The sequence below is a fragment of the Spermophilus citellus genome (genome assembly GCF_964194105.1).
Source record: "Spermophilus citellus genome assembly, chromosome: 5".
Classification (NCBI taxonomy): domain Eukaryota; kingdom Metazoa; phylum Chordata; class Mammalia; order Rodentia; family Sciuridae; genus Spermophilus; species Spermophilus citellus.
In genome coordinates, this window is record NC_138186.1 from 104956486 (window position 1) to 104980498 (window position 24013).

The 24013-nt window shown below is 31.6% G+C and overlaps 2 protein-coding genes across 5 annotated transcripts in view; both read left to right on the forward strand.

The window, feature by feature from the left end:
* The window catches only part of UFL1 (UFM1 specific ligase 1), a 31428-nt gene extending 15313 nt beyond the window's left edge, over nucleotides 1-16115 (forward strand). The window contains exons 8-19 of the mRNA XM_081295382.1: nucleotides 956-1102; nucleotides 2205-2380; nucleotides 3574-3753; nucleotides 5541-5661; nucleotides 7998-8120; nucleotides 9913-10030; nucleotides 11179-11342; nucleotides 11423-11553; nucleotides 13112-13192; nucleotides 13507-13592; nucleotides 14125-14305; nucleotides 15126-16115. Of these exons, the coding sequence (XP_081151508.1) occupies nucleotides 956-1102; nucleotides 2205-2380; nucleotides 3574-3753; nucleotides 5541-5661; nucleotides 7998-8120; nucleotides 9913-10030; nucleotides 11179-11342; nucleotides 11423-11553; nucleotides 13112-13192; nucleotides 13507-13592; nucleotides 14125-14305; nucleotides 15126-15341 (1724 nt within the window). The 3' untranslated portion in view covers nucleotides 15342-16115. The remainder of the gene's footprint in view (nucleotides 1-955; nucleotides 1103-2204; nucleotides 2381-3573; nucleotides 3754-5540; nucleotides 5662-7997; nucleotides 8121-9912; nucleotides 10031-11178; nucleotides 11343-11422; nucleotides 11554-13111; nucleotides 13193-13506; nucleotides 13593-14124; nucleotides 14306-15125) is intronic.
* A 6476-nt stretch (nucleotides 16116-22591) lies between these two features.
* The window catches only part of FHL5 (four and a half LIM domains 5), a 45930-nt gene continuing 44508 nt past the window's right edge, over nucleotides 22592-24013 (forward strand). For 2 of the 4 annotated variants that reach the window (XM_081295252.1, XM_081295249.1), the window contains exon 1: nucleotides 22592-22917. The gene's annotated coding sequence lies outside the window, so the exon portion shown is untranslated. The remainder of the gene's footprint in view (nucleotides 22918-24013) is intronic. The other 2 variants (XM_081295251.1, XM_081295250.1) reach the window with 1 other exon arrangement.

Here is a 24013-nt window from a genome sequence, read left to right on the forward strand (position 1 = left end):
CTAGGTTGGTAATTTTTTATATTAAAGGCAATAATTTTTTATAAGCCTTTGTGCCAGACATCTTTTAATTAGCTGGCTAATTCATTTATAAATGGCTCCTTTCTGCCTTCTTTTATCTTTTTTAGAGGATTTTAATGGTTAAAATAACAAAACATTTAGTTAAATTTTCTTGTTTAAATAAAAAGCATAAGTTTGTATTAATTGCAGCACTATGCATTTTTTCAAACTGCTCTCAGTCTTATGATGGCAGTAGTGGTAGTAAAGATACTTAGTTAATATATATTGACTGCTTACTATAGACCAGCTACTGTTTCAAGCAGAATACTACAGCCCTATGAGACAGATATTGTTATTGTTCCATTTCACAGAGAAGAAAATTAAGTTATAAGCTAGTAGGTGTCAGAGTTGAAGTTTAGCCTTTGGAAGTCTGACTCCAAGATCCATCCTGTTACGCATGCTTACTTCTCTTTTATGTATAGTTGAAATGTTTTTCTGTTTAAACAGTGTAAATGTAATAACTAATTTAAAATTTTTATAACTTTATTTCATACTGCTGATCTAATATGTTCCAATTATCTTGATTTTTCTAAATATCAGGAAATTAAACTAGCTAACTTAGGGATTGAATATTATCTATTTTCAAAGTGATCATTCACTTTAAAACAAATCATGAAATAAATAATGGCATGTTAGTTTTTTCTTTAAATAAATAAAAAAACGTTCAATATGTTAATATTAGTTACCAAAAATTCCCTATATTTACAACCTGAGTATTACTGTAAGTGGCAGGAAAGTTTTATTTATTTAAAGTATAATATATCGTTATTTACCTTTTAAATTGGTTTTTAAAAGGGTAAAAATAGTTTAACTGTGAAATGATAAAGTGTTTTTTTTTTACTATTTTTAAGATTTTACCTGTTCTGATTTATTTGTATTTGTATGTGTTTGTTTTAAGCTGTGCTCGAGGAACTTGTTAATAATGGACGGTTACGAGGCACTGTAATTGGTGGGAGACAGGACAAAGCTGTGTTTGTCCCTGACATCTACTCCAGGACACAGAGTACTTGGGTGGATTCTTTTTTCAGGCAGAATGGTTATCTAGGTAACTTTTTAAATTTTCTTTAAACCTAAAATTTTTTTCTAACGCTAAAACATTTCTGGAGGGTATTTATACTAACTCTGGAGTTAATATGTACTTTGCTATTGTTGACTGTTATTGAGCTTCTAGGTATATTGATGACATAAAACTTCAAATATTTCAAATTCATAAAAGTAATTACACTATATCTTACGTTCTCTGAAGCTGTCCAGTTTTTTAGTTACAACATCTTAGAAATATTTATTGACTGTCCACTTTACAGTGTTCATTTGTATCAGTTATATAGTACTTCAGAAACATCAAAGTTACTCTAAGTTTTGTTTCTCAGGTTCTGCTATCATATCATTAAAAAAACAGCTTTATAACCCAAATCAAACCACATAACAGATTATTTCTCAATAATAAACCTATAATGAACAGTTTAAATATATCCTAGGATAATGGACTTCATTTATGCTTACTCGACTTCCTGTGACAAACTTTTTAGCTTCTTCAACCACAGAACTGAATTAGAACTTCGTTATATCTAGTTTTCCTAAGTGTGATTATCTGGAGTAGGGATTGTGTGGTGAGGAAGGTAGATAATCTTCAATAACTAGAATGTCTGTATATTTAAGTATATTTTTATGTTAAATCTTTTTCTAACTTAAATTAGACTGAAGAACTACTTTGTCCAATGTTGTCTGGTGATACATTTTGAAAAATAGATTCCATTCCTTAAATATATTAAGCAAAATTAATTCCAGTTTTTGTTTCATCATTTAAATCATACCTTCTCCTTTGCTCCCATTTTTGATCACATTGCTGTGAAGTCCTCATGTCTTCTTTTGGTCCTTCAATTGGAGAGGGGTTGACATAGCTGATATTCAGGAAGATACTCAAACCACTTTCTGTACACATATCTTTAGTTTTAAAATTTTCATAAGGCAAGAAAACCAGGTGCAATTCTTTTCTGCTTTATTCCTAAAAAATAGTAGAATGCAGTACCTTTGTGATTTAAGAATAGATATTGGTGGAACATTTTGTAAGATTTCTAAAAGGTGTAAATGATTTCCAACTTTGTTATATATTTCCAGTTCTTTCCAATTTTGTTATATATTTCTAGAATTTGATGCCTTGTCCAGACTTGGAATCCCAGATGCTGTAAGCTACATAAAGAAAAGATATAAGACTACACAACTCTTGTTTTTGAAAGCAGCTTGTGTTGGTCAAGGACTTGTGGATCAGGTGGAAGCATCAGTAGAGGAAGCCATCAGCTCTGGAACATGGGTTGATATTTCAGTATGTTTTATCTTTTTATTTTTCCTTACCCAAGGACACATGTTTCACTAGTAGATAGCCATTTTAAAAATTAGGATACATAAAGGTAGTCTTGGCTTTAAAGGTCAATTTTATTAGTCATTATTACAACAAAAATAATTTTAATTATTTTAAGCTTTAAGTATTTCTAACCATTAAAATAAAGAATATCCTTTTACATGTCCATAATCAATATTCAGAGTTCTATGAATCTCAAAACAAACAAGTAAATAATATAACACTCATATCAATTCTGATACAGAAATCAAAGAGATTTTTCACATCTTATTCATGCACTTAAACAACCACTGTCATCAGGCACTATGTAGCATTTATTTATTTATCTGTTAATCTCTGCTAATATGTTAACATAAGCTGCCTCTGGCATTGATAGTGTTTTACTTCAGTGTTCAATGTTGACCTGCCCTTCATTATGCTAAAAGGATACATAAAGGTAAAGATAAATAAGAGGCCAATTCTTTATTTTCAAGTTAGGAGTCAGAACCTCTTTATAAAGCAGAATTCCATTTGGAATATGAAAGTTCCCAAGATTTTCCATTCATGCAACAAAATTTATGAAATACTTTCTGTATGCGAGGCATCATTCTACTTGTTGAGTGTATGGCAGCCAAACAACTTTTCTGCTGTCAGGAGGGACACTTTTATTGGTGAAAGTTTAATCAAAATGACAATTTCAGATAGTAGAAAAAGCTAAGAGGACATGTATTTTGTGGATTTTTAAGAGAGGGAAGATGAGTGTGACTTGTAAGTTTTGGTGTTTTGAACCATTATTGAAATGCCTATTAGGCATACAAGTGAGGAAATGATGTAGGAAGTAAGATATATAATTCCAGAGCTCCAAGTGGTAATGAAACCAGAAATATAATTTTGGGAAGTTATCAGTATAAATATTGTTCCTAAAGTCACTGGACTTTATGAAACCACCTAGAAAGAGTGTGTATATATTATGTGTCTATACATAATATATGGGTATATATTATAATAATATATATATATAATAAATTAAAATTATATGTATGATATATACAGATAAAACATATACATACTGTAATGTGTATATAATATATATTTACATATACATAATATATGGAACAAATGGTTTATATGTATTATATTGCATTTTCATTCCGTATTTATTTTGTTTGTAATTCCAGCCTCTGCTTCCCAGTTCTTTATCAGTTGAAGATTCTGCCATATTGCTTCAGCAGGTGATGAGAGCATTCAGTAAACAGGCTTCAGCTATAATCTTTAGTGACACTGTTGTGGTCAGTGAAAAATTTATAAATGACTGTACAGAGTTATTCAGTGAATTGATGCACCAGAAAGCTGAAAAGGTATACCATGTTTCCTTTCATTGGTCTCTCTAAACGGTATTTTCACATTAGAATCATCTGTCATGTCTTTTGAAAAATCAGATAAACAGTCTACCCAAAAATGAACACTTTGAATTATACATCATTTTCCCTTAATAGATCATTCGTTTTTATTTCCTCTCACAGATTAATATTTCTTTTTCTTTAGTTTCATCAGAATATATATTAGAACTTGGAAAAATAATTTTACAAATTGAAATCACATAAATTATACATATCTGTGGATATGTAAAAGTATAGTGTATTTGTACTGTACACACAAAAAATATATATGGTGTTTTTTGGGGGGTGGGGGTGGTACCAGCAGTTGAACTCAGGGCCACTCAACCACTGAGCCACATGCCCAGCCCCTTTTTTTTTTTTTTTGGTACTCCGGATTGAACTCAGGGATACTCAACCACTGAATCACATCCCCAGCCCTATTTTGTATTTTATTTAGAAACGGTTTCACTGAGCCTGCTTTTGCTGAGGCTGGCTTTGAACTCAATGAGCCTCCTGTCTCAGCCTTCTGAGCCATGGGGATTACAGGCATGCACCACCATGCAGGGCAATAAATGTATTTTTTAAATCTATCAGATCCTTGTTAATTTTACGTAGCCAGAGTATATAAACAGGTAACTAGCTGAGAATAGAAATTTTCTGTCAAAATTGATTAGTCTTTCAGAGCAACTGCTATCAAAGTATTTTGAAGAAGAGGCAATTTTAGGTCTGTCTTAATGACTATTGAATTCATATTTCTAATTAACAACACCATCTCTTTATAAAGTTTGCTTGAGTAGATAAAACAAGTCCTGTATTTTAAACTGCTAATAAATTCACATAGGCTTAATAAATATGTAATCTGTATTTTTCTATACTCCTTTTAAGCTCTTTAATATTAGGAAACCTAAGTTTAAAAATGTTTTTTCTATATATTACTTTGGACAAGTAGACCTCCAATTTCCTTATCTTCAAAGAAAAGATGATGATGCCTACTATATTAAGGATAAATATAAATAAAGGGATACATATAAATGTCTGTTGTAGTTTATTAAATTATTATTTTTATCTATGATTATTAACTAAAATTAAAACATTATTATCACTTTTTTAGTATTCTGTCTAACCACAAAAAAATGGTTCAGAGAAAGGCATTTGTATTACGTGAACTGTAAACATTGTAAGCATTTTTCTTTAGAAAACCAAAGAGGAAATTATAGCATTTTTACCATGAAAATGTACTTTTGACACTAGAGATTATAGAACCCTTTCCCACAAGAAAGAACAAATCTCTATACATGGAAATAAATAGTTCCGTGTTGTAAACATCAACTTTTAAAAAGCAGAGATAATCAAGAATGAATCCAGAGGAAAAAAATAGATTTATGTGAATTAGTGTGGTTATATAGGTAGGGAATGTCATTTTCATTATCTTTCTCATAATCTCAAGTAACCAGGTGGTACTGGACTTGAGAGTATCAATAAACAGTGGTAAGATTAGCCAATAACAGCTGAGGAGAGTTGCTCACTGACCAACCATAAGTTCGTCAATAACATAGGCGTTCTCATTATTTTGTCTAGTAATGCATACAAAAAGCCAAGAACAACAGAAGAGACTGATTTTTAGCAAGGAGAAATTGCTTCAGAATGGCAGTTGTGAAATAAAGCTTGATAGTTCTTTATAATTTATACAGTATATAAACAACTTTTACTTAATGCTTTTCAAAATGCTATATATATTTGACCATTAAAAATTTGTTTAATTTCAGGAAATGAAAAATAATCCTGTGCATTTAATCACTGAAGAAGATCTTAAACAAGTTTCCATTCCAGAAAGTGTTAATACAAATAAAAAGGATAAAAAAGATGAGCGCAGGAGGAGAGCAACAGGTAATAAATTATTATCAATAAAGAAGATTGAAAGATGAGTTTTTATTTGTTGCAGTGAACTTTGCATTTATTAGGCCTTTTGAAATACCTTTTACTTGATTGATTCACTTTTAACTGCTCATATCAACCAAATCTTTTACTAATGTATTAAATTTATTTAAGCTAGTGGATTATTGGTGATTGCATATTCTGTTTTCTCTTGTAAAAAAAAAAAAACTGACTAAATTTTATGATTGTGCCCAACTCCTGTTTTCCCACTCACTCTATATTCCAGCCCAGGGTTTTTTGTTTGTTTTGTTTTCTTTTTGTTTTTGATTCTCAAAATTCCCAGTTCAAGGCCTTTACACTAGCTGCTTTCTACCTGTAATGCCCTGTCCCAAACTTCAAGTAACTGGTTCCTTCTTTTCATTTAGAGCTCAACTTTAAATGTCTTCCTCAGAGGCTTCTACAACCCCTAAAAAATAGTAGCCATAGTCACTGTTTATCTTGCCAGTTTCTTTCCTTATTTTATTACTGTGTTATGTTTTATTGTTTGGGAACATTGTCTATCTCTATTAGTGGTTGTATTTCTAGTACCTAGAGCACCAGTTGGCGTATTTTAAGTGATCTCTAAATATTTATTCAATGAGTGAATTTCCCAATGAGTCATTGTCTTTTTAATTTCCTTTTTAAAAGTTTATAGTTACTGAAAATTATTCTAGGTAGCACTAATATACTAGTAACTTGCATTTGAAAAGTGATATATATTTTCCATTCTTTTTTTCCCTAGGAAAAAGTTATTAATGCCATGCCAAGACTAAAAAAAAGATATTCAGTGTTTTTCATTAATTAATATGTAGCTACATTAAAAATACTTTATAAAAACTAAATTTTTGCTATGTGGATTCACTTTTACTTTGTTGAGGTAGTTTCTTCTTCTAAAGCATTTTCATCAGAATCTTGCAGTGGTCTTTTGAAATTTCTCTATTCTTTCAGGAGAACTAGAGAACTATAGTAAATTACTTCAATATATCATAGTAATATTCATAGCCATACATGTTTTATTTTGCTTAAATATATAATTTTAAATGCATCTTAATTAACTGGTGAATTATGTCAGGATAACTAGTTTGTTTTTTCTTTATGAATATAAGGTCATATGGATTTTTATCTCACTGATAGTGTTATTATATTACAGTAGTTTAATTATAGTGCATGAAATCATGTCTCAAATACAAGTGCCCTTCCATAAGAAACTTATTGTCAAATATGAAAGAGCACCTTCACTTTAGATGTGTGCTTATGAAAACAGTATGTTTCCATCATAAAAGCAAGGGAAAGGTAAATTAATAGAAGTCTTAGTTCTAGGATATGATGAAATCTAAGGGAATTCTATTTAGAATTTAGAAATATATCATTAGTTTATAGAAATCCCAATAGTTTATTGAAAAAAAGATTTTATGAAGAAATATAATTATAATATTTTATAACCCATTATTGGTATTCTGTTTTGTAGAATAGATATTTGAATGTAAATATGTATTTTTTTACTTTTTTGAAAGTGTTTCAGTTTGCTTCATAATTTTTATTTTTTTGGTCTTTAAACTGTGATCAGTAATGATTTTTTTTTTTTACATAACTATCATGGTAAACATTTATTGAGCACCTGGAATATTTCAAACATTTCTGTATCCCAAAAAGTACAAACATTGAGATGTGCTCCTTGCTATTAAAAAATTTGTGATTGAGTTGAGTGGTCAGTGAGTCAGGATGTCTCCTAAAGATGAGTAATACTCTTTCAAGCAAGAAAACAAAACCAAATATAGCTATATTTGTGAAGTTTCATAATAGGGGGTTTTAATGATACTGTGACAACAGAGATGAGCAAATCAAAACACTTTGATGGCGGGGAGGCGGGTACTAGGGATTGAACTCTCAACCGAGCCACATCCCCAGCCCTATTTTGTATTTTATTTAGAGACCGGGTCTCTGAGTTCCTTAGCACCTCACTGTTGCTGAGGCTGGTTTGAACTTCTGATCCTCCTGCCTCAGCCTCCCACGCTGCTGAGATTACACATGTGCAGCACCATTCCCAGCAGCGATGTGAAGGAATGGGTTTAGCTAAGAACAAACATAGATACAGAAGTAACATAAGAGGAAGAAACTGTTTTAGAATAGGCAAGAGAAGGTTGCCTAAATTCAAGATGATTCATATTTTATTATTTTTTTATTGATCAAATGTAGTTTAATTATCTTTCTGCTCTGAAGTTAAGTACAACAATACATGTCATCATTTTTCTAATACTAACTCATGTCATTTTCATTATATAATACTAACTAGTTTCATTTTCCACCAGAGGGCAGTGGAAGTGTGAGAGGAGGAGGAGGGGGCAACGCCAGAGAATACAAAATTAAAAAAACCAAGAAGAAAGGAAGAAAAGATGATGACAGTGATGATGAGTCTCAGTCATCTCACACTGGTATCTATTTTTATCCTTTCTTTGTGTATGTACGATTTTTTTAACAAATTTTCTTGATATTCATATCATTCATAAATATGATGCTTATATAGGAAGTACTTGCTTTGCATAGTTTCACTGGGTACAAATTTCAGGAATCACAATTTAGTTAAATAATCATCCCACCAATAATACAGCCCAACTTTCAGTTACCACGTTACCCTGATATATTAACTGCTAGTAGTTGAATAAAGTACAAACTTCACTGCTAGGTCTTCAGGACATGAATCATTATATAAATAATAGATGTGCTGGGCACAATGGCACATACCTGTAATTCCAGTGGCTCAGGAGCCTGAGGCAGGAGAATCGAAAGCTCAAAGCCAGCCTCAGCAAAAGTGGGGAACTAAGCAACTCAGTGAGATCCTGTCTCTAAATAAAATACAAAACGGGGCTAGGGATGTGGCTTAGTGGTCAAGCGCCCCTGAGCTTAATCCTCAGTACCAAAAAAAATTTTTTTTAATTAAAAAAATAATAGATAACATCATGATCACTTGTTTTTAAGGTTTGTCAGTAGTTGATTACTGTACATGCATTATTTTTTATGCACAAACAACAAAGCATATAGTTGTTTTGCCTTTGTCTCCCAGTGATAAACCCATGTGACATTTTTTAAAAAATGGATAATAAATATGAAAGTGCAGAAATGAAAAGTAATGACACTGGAAATAAAATTGAAACCAAGTATAATGGAATAATAGAAGGAATGGCAGATTGTGGGAATACTGACAGTGCCATTATTCAGGAGACTCTAACTACACACAGAAGAGGAACAGTAAAGTCGAACTTATTGATGTAAACAGAGAAAATGGTTATGACAAAAAGGAGATAAATTTCTTAGCGAACATAAAATTGGCAAAAGAAATCACATTAAAAGAACTCTTGGAAATGCTTCAAGATATTGAAAGGCAAAAGATAAAGTGTTGAAAGCTGATCCAGACATTTTATGCATATTTAATTCTTATAATTTTTGTAATAATACCTAACTGCTTATGTCTAAAGGGGAGAATTAATTAAGTGTATCTTTCTTTTCCTTGAGTTATTAGTGTTTGGAAATATTAAGTCTGCAAGAGACATTGTATTTTGTTTTTCTAAATAAAATTATGCATAATTTTTTTATTTTTTTTTCTGTTAAAGAAACCATGATACTACTCTCCTCCTCATCCCCAGCAAAAAGAAAATTGAAAACAAACCTCAAATGATAATTTGAGATTTTTTTTTCTTTTTCACAGAGTTTATTGCCTATGAACTATAGCTGAGAAATGCAAATTGCAAAGGATATGGCTGTAGCTATTAATATGCTTCTATTTTTAATAGCTTAAGATTTGTCTTTAAAATATTCTAAGAAGGTTGAAGTAGCTACTGTTCTTGACATGCATAAAACAATGTTAATTAAGAAAAATATCTTTGTAGAAACCACTTCTGCTACCTATCCTTATTTTGAATAATATTAAGACTCTCTTATGTGTGTTTTAATTTCTCACTGATAAATAAATTTCCCTATTGCCTAGATGTGCTAGGAATGAAGGTAAAGAGATATTTAAAAAATACTTCTCTGATTCTGTAATTATAAATAGATGAAGCATGTGATATTCTTTTTTTGTGTGTAGATTATTGGGAGGTGCTATTAAAGTAGTAAAATCATTCTACCTAAAACAAATGTAATTTCAGAGCTTTTGAAAAATATTGTGTTGTAATCTCTGAAATGGACAGTAAAATTTGGTTTTTCCCCCATTGCTCCTGTCTGTTGTAGCAAAGAAGAAGCCAGAGATCACTTTTATGTTCCAGGATGATATTGAAGATTTTTTAAGAAAACACATTCAAGATGCCCCTGAAGAGTTCATTTCTGAACTTGCTGAATATTTAGTAAAGCAAGTATAAAACATTCTTCAGTTTCTGTTTTGTGATAGCAATTCGATGAGTTGTTAAGTAAAATTTTCATGAAGATCAGAAAGCAAATATTTTAGGTATTTTCAAAGATTAGCATTTAATCCAGCCAACAAACTCTGTATTTTATTTGTCTTGGGAAGCTGTTAGTACCACAGACCTTTGGTTAGTTCTTTGGGCAAGGCAGTATGGGAAATAAAGCCGAGAACCTTTGAAGAAGTGCCCTCATTCACCAATCTTGCAGTCTTAAATCGTAGTCAGGGAGAAAAACACCAGTATTCTATTTTGATTTGACAGAAAATTTTTAAACTGTTTATTTGAAGGAGAAAATAAGTAATAAATTGTCTCAAAAAGAATAATTTAGATACTATTGCCTTTTTTAAAAAATATTTTTTTAGTTGTCAATGGATCTTTATTTTATTTATTTATATGTGGTGCTAAGAATCAAAGCAAGCACTCTACCACTGAGCTACTGCTATTGCCTTTTGAATGAGCCAGACTTACTTTTTTTTACATGCAAGAGTAAAGGAAATTATATATAACCATCATTAACCAAACCTGGTCATCCCTGAAGTTAGTCTCAATATATAAGTTGCCATAAATACAGTCCAGGAGTCTGATGCATTAACTTTTTATATGTATAATTGTAGCTTTTGCAGTGAGAATTTTTTTAAATTTAAGTAACTAGTTTTACATTTAAATATACTACAGAATTGTGTTTTTCACATATTTTTAAAAAAGTGAAATAGTTAAGTTATAATTCCTAAGAATGGGAACAGACTTATAGTATACTCTTCTCCAAATTAATATTAAAAAACTATTTTGATTTGTGTACTGTTCCTGTCATCTTTATTTTCCCCATATTTTAATTGGCGCATTATAATTATATATTATTCTTGTAATCTTTAGAGCAATAACTTTTACAACTTTAAAATTTAAGTGTAATAGTTTATCTAAGTTACAATTCCTGGAGCTGGGAGACAAATTTTTAATGAACTCTTCTCCAAATTAATTTTATGAGTTTGGAAAAATAGATTTTTTAAAGCCTTATTTGAGTAGATATAACATTTCTTATTTACATCAATTAAATTCAGTACATTTTTATAATTAACTGTATTTGTCTTGTGCACAGACCTCTTAATAAAACCTATCTTGAGGTGGTACGTTCAGTATTCATGTCTTCAACTTCTGCTTCTGGAACTGGCAGAAAACGCACAATCAAGGATTTACAAGAAGAGGTTTCAAATCTATATAATAATATTAGGTTATTTGAAAAAGGGATGAAGTTTTTTGCAGGTATACTTAATACTGTTTTTTCATTGATTCTCATAATTCTGGGAGGAAGTTAGTTTTAATAAAGTGCCTTTCTTTTCCAGATGATACACTGGCTGCTCTTACTAAGCACTTACTGAAGACAGTGTGTACTGACATCACCAACCTCATTTTCAACTTCTTAGCTTCAGATTTAATGATGGCAGTAGATGATCCTGCAACCATTACAAGTGAAGTATGTTAGTGATCTTCTTCACATTCCTGATGTGTTGATTCTGAGCAGTTTACTTTTTCTCATTTAAAATAATTTAAAAGAAAAATAAAATGCAGGAAGGAATTTTTTCTAAAACATCTAAAAGACTTTTAGTTCAAGTATAGTAATGTTGTATAGATAGTTGCTAGCAAGATTGGTAATGTAACCAGTGTACTAAAAGTTAATAATAATTACTTTGGAATAAACAAGCCTTTTACTTTCCTAATCATTATGTCACATTTCCAATTTTCATGTTGGCTTGTAAGTCACGTAATATTCTGATTAATTTCTATAACTTTATAGTAATTTTCATTTAATGACACCATCTCATTTCAATATTTAAACTAACTCCAGATCTCTTTTAACACTAATCTCGAACTAAATTTAAAAACATGTGACTTCCTTTATTGTAATAAATTGTAGAGTTCCGTCTGCTATTTGCTTAGAGGAAGAAAAATGTCCTGAAGATGACAATGACAGCTGCTCCTTCTCTTCTTTTTCCTCTCTTCTTCCTCATCCTTCTTGGTTCACTAAAGCTTGGAGATTTAAGGAAAATGAGTGAGGTGGATGTATATTCATGTAATTGACTGCATATAACTGACTTTGAACTAGATCAAACCAAATCATTCTAATTCTTATGGCTTCTGGTAATGTGGTTGTTGCCGCATAGGTGACATGAGTTGTTCTTAGAATGACATTTAGTTTAACATTACTCCCCCTCATAGGAAGGACCATTTCCCAAACAAATGTATATTTTTTTCTCCCTCCAGCCCCTAGCCCCCTTCCCTTCTTCAACTTGAGTAACAAATCGCCAGCTGTTTGGACAGTCCCATGTCTATTGCTTCTGTACCAACTTCTGTTGTAGGAAATAAAGGAGATCTTGTTCCATGCCCTTAAAGAACCATAGAAGGCTTAGTATAAGGTGGGACAAGGAGGCACTAAGTTGCCCCTGACTTCCTATACATACTGTACCCTTTAGGGCCTACTGTCAAGCCATTTCAGTAGGCCTCTTCCAGAAATTTTGTACTAGAAGGAGCTATCTGACTTTGGCCAAGACTGCCACCAAACTTCAGCAAATATGAATATGTGTGGATAAAAGTATTGAAAGATTCCTTATTTCATACAGCATAAAAAAAATCTAGCCATGGAACAAGATCTCAGTCCCCATCCTATAGGTAGCTCTGTTCCTTGTGAGTGAGGCTCTTCTCAGCTGGCACCAGGGAAGGAGGAGCCTCTTAACCCAACTAACTACTCTACTTCCCACAATAACATTGACTTTCTTTCCAGCCTTCTTATATTACAGGAGCAGGTAGGAGGAGTAGGACTATATCTACCTTTTTGTTGACTATTGGTTAGCTCTCTGATTTTACAATATTTTAAATCATTTTTATTCCCAGTTTCAGATGTAAAATTCAAGAACAAAATAAATTCCACTCAGCATTCTGTTATAGTAATAAATATACTTTATTCCTTTGTTTTTGTTGATCTTATATTCACTACATGTTGAAACACAATACTGAAAGAAATTTTCCCCTTATAGGTAAGAAAAAAAATTTTAAGTAAATTGTCAGAAGAAACCAAAGTAGCTCTAACAAAACTGCATAACTCTCTGAATGAAAAAGTAAGTAAAGTTTGATTCGAGTTAGTTACTGCAGCTAAACTCTTATGTTATAAAAATCTTTAGGTAGAATTTTATAAAAACTGTAAACTATAAAAGCTAGAATTGTATACTCAGATACATCTTTAGGAGGGGAAGGAGACAAAACTGAGAACATTTTACCATTTTTAGTTCTAAATCAAAATTTCTAATTTAATGCCAAAGTGACCTTTTAAAAATTGTATTTAGGGTGTAAAATTAGAAAACAGTATTAAATGGCTATATTTCTTCAGACACTTATATATAAAAGCAAATTATGCTATTAACTATCTTTTTAGAGCATAGAAGACTTTCTTTCTTCTCTGGATTCTGCTGCAGAAACTTGTGATATTATGGTGAAAAAGGGAGACAAAAAAAGGGAAAGGTAACATTGAATTAATTTGTGTTACTCTTAAATTGAGCTGTTTCATATTTGAAAGTTGAATTATTACTATCTGAACCTTGGTTAGAGAACTATATCTAAATGACTATATATCTTCAAGCATGCCAAGGTTTTGATATAGGTAGGTATTCCTATCTGACCTTCTTAATAATGTAACAGAGCTCATAATCCCAGAGTTGATTAAGCCTGGGACTTTTTGTGAGCTTTGGGACCTTCCTTATAGGAAATCTTATTTAAATCAGTGCAGTTCTGTTTGATCACCAACAGCTTAAAACAGAAAGTGTATTTCAAACATCTCTGCTCTAGAGTTTTTTCTGTAACTTTCTGGTATGCTAGTCTGTCCATGTTTGTTAGGGTGCTGGTTGTGTATATACTCCATATTTGAAGGGTTTCTTAAAATATTATGGAACTAGATCATTAAACTCCAAAGTGATAAAGTGAATGCAGAGGGAAAAAATTGAGATTGGTGAGAAAGTATTAAATTATGTATTTTTATGATTTGATTCTTGTTTAGACAGATACTATTCCAGCATCGACAAGCACTAGCTGAACAGCTGAAAGTCACAGAAGACCCTGCTCTTATTCTGCACCTCACATCAATCCTGTTGTTTCAGTTCTCAACCCACAGCATGCTCCATGCACCTGGAAGATGTGTCCCACAGATCATTGCTTTTCTTAATAATAAAATTCCAGAGGTATTAACATTTTCAATACTTTTGAAATTTTCAAGCTTTTAAACTCTTAATATTTTGAGTGAATAAACACAAATCATTGTCAACTCTCAGGCACAACATATTGATATCATCTGCTTGCTTCCAAGAATGTAAACAGTGAATTAGAGGATTGTTTGTTTTTTTTGTTTTTAATTTAACATAGCTCAAGAACTTTTCAGGGCTGGAGCTGTGGCTCATTGGTAGAGCACTTGCCTCACACAGGTGAGGCACTTGATTCGATCCTCAGCACCACATAAAAATAAAGAAAGAAAGAACTTTCAGAATCCTTTAAGATCCATGTAAAGAATGTTCAGAATTTGAAAATTAAGCTTTCAGGAAAAATACAGAATGTCACATCTCCTATTTTAGTTTCTCCTTCCTTCTCCTTTCTCATCATAGGATCAGCATACTCTTTTAATATAAAAGTATCAAGGTTTGGTTGTAAAGCAATTAACTTACCTTCAAGGTCTAGTTTGAAAGTCTTGTCCTATACAAATTCTTTTGAGAAACCCCACCCCTCAGCTAAAAGTCATTTGGCTTCTTTAAACCTCCTTATCACTTTGTACTTTGGTGTTAGAAACTAGCTAAGTCAACTTTTACTAAATTGATCTATGTTCATGGTTTATTTCCCCTAAGCTGTAAACTCCTTGAAAGCAGGGACCTTGCTAGATTCAGCTTTCTACTTACATGACCAGGGCTTCATAAAGATGAGGACCTTCAATGCATATTGTCAAACAAATCCTACTTCTTCAGTTCCACATAAAATTGAATTGTGTTTGTAACTTTTACTTCTTCTTCACAGGATCAGCATACTCTTTTGGTAAAGTATCAAGGTTTGGTTGTAAAACAGTTAGTTAGTCAAAAGAAGACTGGACAAGGAGATGATCCCATGAGTGATGAACTAGACAAAGAACAACAGGATGTCACCAACGCTACTCGAAAAGAGCTTCAAGAGCTTTCTTCATCCATAAAGGACCTTGTTCTCAAATGCAGGAAATCATCAGTGACAGAAGAATAATGATCTTAATTTGCTTTTGTTATATAGTGAGCATTTTCCCCCAAACTTAAACTTAAAGGTGAGTAGTCACAAAAAACAGTCAGTGGCAACTCCTTATTCCCCATTGACGTCTCCCTCGCTCTTGCACAATTCAATTAAAATAGTAGTGTTATATTAAATGTAAATCTTGTAAAACCTGAATTTTTGTAAAACTGAGTTCTCGAAAGTTTTTCTTTTCACATAAATTCTATGTGCAACTTTTTAGATAAAAATTATTTTCACATAATTCTAAAAAACTATACATTTTAGTTTATTCCAGATGGTAAATGAAGAATGAATTTTTTCTGGAAAAGTACTTATTCATTTGCTATTTGATTTTTAAGTGATATCTATATTATGTTCATTTAAGTAGAAACTTAAAATGTAGTCACTTTAAAAAAGAAGAAAAGGGAAATAAAGCCTTCAGTGTGTCAAAAATAAATCCATTTTATTTTGAGTTAATAGAGTTGCTTCAAAAATAAAATACAGGAATTTTCAGAATATATATATTTTTATTACTAAGTCCTTGCTCTAATTTGGGCCTAGTAAGGGCCTTCCACATAAAAGTTTGCAGGGGCTTCTGGGATGCCTTTATAGGTGGGAACACCAGAGAAGCCTATACATTGCTATGCTCTGTTACCAAACAAGCTGCTGAGAAGAGTGAGAGAAAATATGAAATTGTCTGCTTATAGATATGTCACATTTTATATTGGAATGACTAAAAATTTAATACAAAAATTTTTGTTTAATTAATCCAGTTTATACAACAATTACTAATAGGGCATTATGTAAAATTGTGGATGTGTAACCGACGTGATTCTGCAATCTGCATTTGGGGTAAAATTGGGGGTTCATAACCCACTTCAATCTAATGTATGAAATATGATATGTCAAGAGCTTTGTAATGTTGTGAACAACCAATAAAAAAAAAAAAAGCTTAAAAAAAACTACTAAAGTTTGCTTTTTATTTCAGTAGATGCTTTAACATCTAATTCTTTGGACGTATTTATGTGACAAATTGTTAAGCTGCTTTTTTTAGCAGTGAGAGGATCTATAAATGCATTTAAATCATTGGAACCTTTTTTTTTCCAATAATAGAAAACTTACAAAAATTAAATATTTTTGTTTTGTAACGATTGTGATTTAAAAGTAATTAACATTATTCCTTGGAGTAATCATTTCAACCAAACAAATTTTAAGCAACAATTTAGTATTTATCAAAAAACAATTTAGTAATTTTGAATATAATAGAAAATTAAATCCCAAATATGAAAAAATGCTATTTTATATAATTCCATTTATGGCATTTGAAACTTTATATTTTAAATTGTTTAAATGCAAAATTCAGACTACCTCCACTTTGTTTTAGAAAAAGTGTTAATCCTGAGTGAAATTAATGTAATTTCTAAGCATTACTATTAAAGTTGATAGGACTGTAACACTAAATTTAAAAATGTGTTCCCGTGGGTAATGTTCTAATATATGTTTTCATAAGAGCAAAGAAGAAAAATGACAAATCTCTGTGACTACAGAGTCTTAATTTATTTTTGTTTATGCAGCTTCCAAAATATTGAACACTCAGCTTGTTTAACTCCGTATTTAAGGACCTTACCATTTATGTTTCAGCAGATACCAAAGTAATTCTTGTTTATGTTAAACTAGATCATAGAAAATAAATAGAAGAGACCATGAATCAAATAAAATCATTCTGACTTAATCTGTGAAAATAAAGTAGAAGAGACAATGAAGCAAATAAACATGCATTCTGTATTAACTTGTTTGCATTAAATTTTTTTCATTTGTCAAAACAGTTGTTTTTTCATAGAAAATGAATATTTTTATTGTTTTGTAAATAAAATTATATAAGTGGTTTTGTATGTAAAGATCTAATTTCAATAAAGTTAAAAATGTTAAATGGCTATCCACTATGATCTTAATGGGCAGTGTTAAGAATATTTAAAGTTGCCTATTGTTCTATTAGATTTTATGGTATTATATATCTTCCTTTATTTAAATTAATACTAAAATTAGTTGATAGATGCATTCTGTATGATGTGTTTATATTTTGAATTCTCATTCTGATTATTATTAGCGGATTTGATTTTAATTTTCTGACATAGAAAAATTTTCCATAGTTCTCAGTGTCTTTTAGTAATTGAAAGTTCATCATTCATGAACCATTTTGTCTTAGTAAATCACTTCTCAGCCAGATTTCATTAAATGTGTAGTTATATTCTTATATGCCAAACCCTATCATTGCAGTTACAATAGAGATATTGGAAACATGCCCCAGATATTTGTATTCTAGTGTGTTCCATCTACAGACCCATGAGTTTTTGAAGAGTCAAAGGAAAACCACTTTGGCCATCTAAAAGATCCAGAGAACAGTAACACATGTTAGCAAAATCACAGTGTATTTTGAGAAAAGACCTTAACACTATATATTAAAACAATACAAATAATAATTAACCTAAATATAAAGCCATCTTGAATGTTTTAGAGAAATACTTTAATCAGAATGAAAATTACCAAGAATGAAGTCAAAGGACATCAGTGATCTGGAGGGTAGTGCAGCCTATATGTTATTCTCATTTACCTCTATTTTTTTTTTAATTTTGTCCCTGATCTCCTATGCATTAATCATTGGATCATGAATTATTTACTCTCAAAAAAAAAACAGAAGAAAAAAATAATGTATTGCTTTTTCAAAAATGTCACTCAAGCCAGACCCAAATGGGATATTTTTTTCTATAAAAAGCTAACTTAAAGAGTTGGGTAAAGGTAGGAGGATGGAAATTTGCTTTCTTTCATTAAAATCAGTAATATTTCTCCAGTGTAGATGGGATGTGAAATAAAAACATATATAAAATTTCTATCAGATATATATTTTCTTAAAAATCTGGGAACACTATAGTGTGGCTATTAATATGGCCTATAATAACACAAGTTGCTCTGCCTTGAGGACTATACTAAGCAATGAAAGAATAAATAGAAGCTAAAAAAAGAAACCCTGACTTGAGGCTTTCAGGAAAAAAAGAAAATTATTTCACTTACACCATAAAAAGGAATACTTTCAATATGTATTAAATTTCTGTACATTTCTAGTTTTTGTTTTGCCACGCTTGCCTCTAATTGCATCTCTGTTCCTTTTCAATGTAATAAGCACTTGATGTTTGTTTTGATGAGCAGGAACAACAGGGTTATATTGATGTGGGATGGAAGAGGACTTGGTAAATTTAAAATCTTGGCTCAGTAATTTCCTGGATCTGTGTGATAGCTTAATAATAGAAATACCAATGTAAACTTTAAAAATATAACTTACTTTCCATCGATGGCAAGAATCAACTGTTGCAGCGTTTGAACAGAAGTGAAAAGACAATGCAATGTAAAAGAAATGAAATTCAAATTTTTTCAAAGAAAAGATGTGACACCATCCCCAGAACTGAGTCCTAATAGAAAAAGTAGGATTAGCCTCAAACAAATGGAAGGTAGGGAAGGAAGGTACTTCTGGGCAAAAGAGGTACAGAAGTAATATTATATAAATTGACATGACTAATGAGACATTGGGGAGCCCTAAAGATGAAGAAATATGAAAAGTAATCTGGGAAAGTATAGTGTAAGATGAAGAAGAAAGACCAGAGGGGAATCCTGAAATGCCTTATGTACTAAGCTAAAATGTTTAAGCATTATCCTGAACATATAGATAGAAGTGATCTTCCATTTTGGAAGACAATTTGATAAATTAACAAAACCTTTTAAAATGTATACATTATTTGTAAAATCAATGTTTTCTGAGAAAATGTGAACTAAATAAGCACAAGCCTTTTTCTCATTCTCCCTTAAAAGAGGAATACATACAATGTCTCCCATCAAAAGGAAACAGTCTTCTTGACTGAAATATTTTTGTTTATTCAGATGCTAACAATCAAAGGAAAATCTTTTTTCCAACTAGTCAGGCTGAAACAAAAGTCCCAAAGTTTGTCTTTTTATGTTTTTTGTTATTCTATATAAAGAAGTAAAACACTTTGTCAAACTGTTTTTTCTACTATCTGTAGCCCTTGACCTAACTCTATTATATAAATAATGTTGGATAAGTGCTTAAAGCCATGGCATAAGGTTAGTGTAGAAAATAACAGTTGCTTAGTAATACCTGATAAATGTAAATGAACTTAAAGTGAATATGCTAGATTTTTATTCCTAACTAAATCTGCCCTTATTTTATAAATGCTCAATATAAATTTTAGTACTAAAGAAAACAACTAAAAGGGGAGACAATGAGCACTATTTCATTATATTGCAGCTGTTCATCATATCACTTCAAAATTTATAACATTTTATTGATTTGGAAAATCATAGTAAGTGAAAAATGATAGGATTTCCTACCCCAAAATATGGCCTCTGGAGGTTCTCTCACCTTCTCCCATCCTTCTCTTCTAAAGTAGGTCATAAGACTTTCATTCAAGAGATACCCTCTCTGTATCTTGAGAAAAAGTATATCCTTATCTCTAAAGAGGAACATTAAGAAGAATCTGGACAAACAGGCCTTAATTACTAAGTTTTCCCTAGTTTATTACCATTAGCTCATACTCCCCTTTTGTCCAATTATACTTCACAACTACTCACTCTTCATTAGACCTAAAATACAAAAATGTTTTGAGTCTTCATTACTGAAGACTACTGTGTCATGTAAAATGTAAGTAAATTTTTATGCTTTTTACTTATTAATCTATCTTTTGTTATAGGGTCTCAGCCATGAACCTAGAAAGGGGAAAGGTTCCTCATCCCCCATAATTACACACAATATGGTGATTTTTAACTGAATATTTCATAATTGTATAAAACTATATATATATATATATATATATATATATATATATACATATATGTAAACCTTTACTTAAACACACAAACACTTCTTTGTATAGTTAACATAAATACGCATACATAAAATTCTTCAGATATGCAAATATTTTGGCTATGTTTTTCTGACATTTTAAACTTTCTTTACATATTTTTTTCAGTTCTTGTTAATGTTCTGCAAGAAACATTTTTATAATTCAATAAACAAATATTTTAAAATAAATATGGCTCTACATCATTAGATGTAGAGAAAAAATAGACTGAGGCAGATACAAATTGTTTTGTGATTAATGTAACAAGCTATGTAAAAAATGTGTAGGGGCTGGGGATGTGGCTCAAGCAGTAGCGCGCTTGCCTGGCATGCGTGCGGCCCGGGTTCGACCCTCAGCACCACATACCAACAAAGATGTTGTGTCCGCTGATAACTAAAAAATAAATATTAAAAACATAAATAAATAAATAAATAAATATTTTAAAAAAAGAAATGTGTAGACAGTAAAAATGACAAATTTGAGAGATGCCATTTAACAAAGTAGAACCAACAGAGGGGATATGGAGAATGTGAGAATGCAGTTTTGCAGGTTTAATATGGAACACCATAGAGAGTGCAGAGATGAGCACACTGAACAGAAGATGAAGATCTAGAAAGTGAGGGGAAGAAAGAGAGAGAAGTCTTAGGGTAGTAAGACCCTAGAGGAAACTAGAAACATATAATTTAGTGAAACTTAGGGAAGAGAATTTCAAGAAGAAATAGACATAGGCAGAGATGAGAAATATCTTATATGGTTAAAGACAGTACTGGTTATTAAGATTGTCTATGATCTTAATGAAGATGTTTGGTGGAGTGGTTCAAGTGAAAGGTAAATTTCAGTAAGTCCAGACGAACACAGGAGGTTCGAAAGTTGAATCAGTGAATGTAGATTTCCCTTTGAGAAATCATATGTATAAACCAGGACAGTGACTCCATAACTACTGGGCACATAGGAACTTTTACATCTCTGACTCTGCTTCCTTGCCTACAAAAGGAGAAAAATAAAGCCTATTTAGCAGTGACATCATTGGATGATGATAAGTTACTAATGAAATCAGAATTTATTGGTAATCATGTTTTCATTTTCATAATGTCTTTGTCATCAAAGTCAGGTAGATAACAAAACATAGTGCTAATTGGCCCTGCATTTCCCTAACTTAAATTCTTTAGTGTAGGTAGCTGAGTTTGACCTCAGGGAATATTCACATGTGCTTTAGCACTTAGAACATAGTTTTCATCTGGAAATAAATGGAATTAAGGTGGAGTATTTTCTTGGTCATCCCAACTTCTTCCTGATGTGAGGTAGTTTACTTTTCAAATCTTTCTTCAGATTCAGCTCTTGACATCTTCAACTGCTTTTCATGTTTTGAATTTAGGATTTCAAAAGACCAGATGAGTCTGTCTTTAAATGAAGTCATATAGCCATGGATATGACATAACAGTAGTTGCCAACTCACAAGTAAATAGGCATAAGTCCACACTGGAGGTACAGAAATCAGGCAACTACCTCACATTCAAATCAAAACCAAGGTTCGAAGTTCCCAAATTTCCCAAGAAAGAAGTGATAGAGGCCACAATCCAGGACATCTCTTTCAAGCTACCAATTCCACAGGTGAGAACAAAGACATGTCTTCCAGATAGTTCAAAAGAAAAGATTCAGCCATTTCTAAACTAAAAGGAAAGTTCTAACAGCCACCAGAAAACAAAACTCAAACCAGATTATTTTAGTCAGCTTTTTTATTGATGTGACCAAAAAAACCTGGCAAGAACAATTAAAGATGCAAAAGTTTATTTAGGAGCTCATGGTTTCAGGGATCTCAATCCATAAATGGCCAACTCCATTCCCTGGGGCCTGAGATGAGGTATAATATCATGGTGGAAGGGTACTTAACAAAAACAAAATATAAACCCCAAAGGCACATCCCAAGACACTCCATTAATCCCTTCCCCTTTCAGGGGATTAAAGCACTAATAAGGTTAAATCTCTTATAACCAAATCATTTCATCTCTAAACTTTCCTACATTATTTCACACATGAGCTTTTGGGGAACACCTAATTTTGAAACCATAACACAGATTCATCAAGGAACAGAAAATGCGTCATCTTTTCAGAGGATTTTTATAGGTCCTCAATTTAGCCTAGTCCTTGGAAATTTCTCAAGTATATAAGTGTTCAAATGAATGTCATATATTTTAAACTTTTTGGAGCCCATTCAAGCATTTCAAATACTAATCCTGGCAGAATTTCCCTTTAAGGATATCCTGCAGAGAATTGGTTACTTGTAATTTTAAGTACAAATTGACAAGGAGTGATTTTTCAGTCCAGTAGGAGTCAGCTTTGTGCATCTCATAAGGCCTGGAGGAAATACAGGGATCCTATTTTTTTCCCACAAACTTAAAAGCAGCAGTTGGGAGGCATCCTCAGCGCTGGTGTTCTCTCTGTTCCTTTTGGAGTTGATTATGCATTTGAGGGGAAACGAAATCATCATATATTCTCATTTAATGCTCTTTTAAGTCACAGGAAGAAGCTACTTTAAGAAAAAGTGAGTTTTCAACCCCTATTTTCTTTGTGTTTGATTTACTTTGTGTTTTGACGTCTTGAATTTTTGTAAGGATGAGAGATTTTTTATAAACTTTCCAGTGACTTCAGAGAAAAACTTTTCTTTAGTAAGTACATACCTTATAGTTTCTTAACCATTTGAACTAACAGTTATTGAATTGTGTATCTTGAGATGTGCAGACTTCTCATTTTGATGGTGTGAGTATGAGGCAGCAGAGGGGCGAATAACTCTGGAGTTGTCTCCTGAGTTTCTGTAATATCTTCATAAATGGGCATTGTGGTTAAAAAAAAATTAAAAAGGTGGAGGGGAGGAAATTCTGGGTTTTATTTGGCTTAATTTATTTGAATGAATAACATTATCACTGAGGATATTTTATTACTGAATTTATATTTCTTGAGTACATTTTAAAGTCACAGATTTTAAGCAAAAGGAGTTAATGAGATTCTTATTTTCAAGAAAAATCTGCCTACTTTCCAGAAACAGGCATATAACAATTCAGGCATATAACAGGCATATAACAATTCCTAAAATTTAATTAAAATATTTGTGTCCCACTGATGCAGATATATAATGCATCAGTATAAAGGGCTTCTATTTGAAACTGAGGTAGCGTTATTTAAGTAGAACGCATACATCCCATTTGTGCTTATGCTTTCTCTCTCGCTATTTTAGGGATGCTTTCTTTGGTGTCTGTCATCCATTTGAAAACCAAATGCAGCTTCGCAGCTGTCAGTTTGGATTTCAGAACTGTGAAAACTAAAAGAAATCATTAATAAAATGTGTAATCCTTATACATAAAATGTAAAGAATCCTCACATCCTGTTAGCCATTGTTTCACATCTGCAATATTGTCATGTGTAAATTAGGTACTTTTAGGTACTTTTACTAGCAAAGTATATAGATAAAAATGTAACACAGATATTGCAAGCAAGCATCATAGAAGATATTTCTTAGCATATGTGTTATGATATATGCCTGAAGCCATGATCCAAAATTGCTTGAAGGGGAAGGAAAACTTTGATGCCTGATCTCTGCATGTGTTCTGCATTATGCCAATTCTGGGACTGTTCTACCTAAACAAGAGTAACAGATTTGTGTTTTTAATGTAACACCACCTCACTGACAAGCTTACCTCTTGTGTTCATTATACTTGCCAATAACATTTTGAGTAAAGCTGGATTAATTTGGGCTTCTTAGGCAAG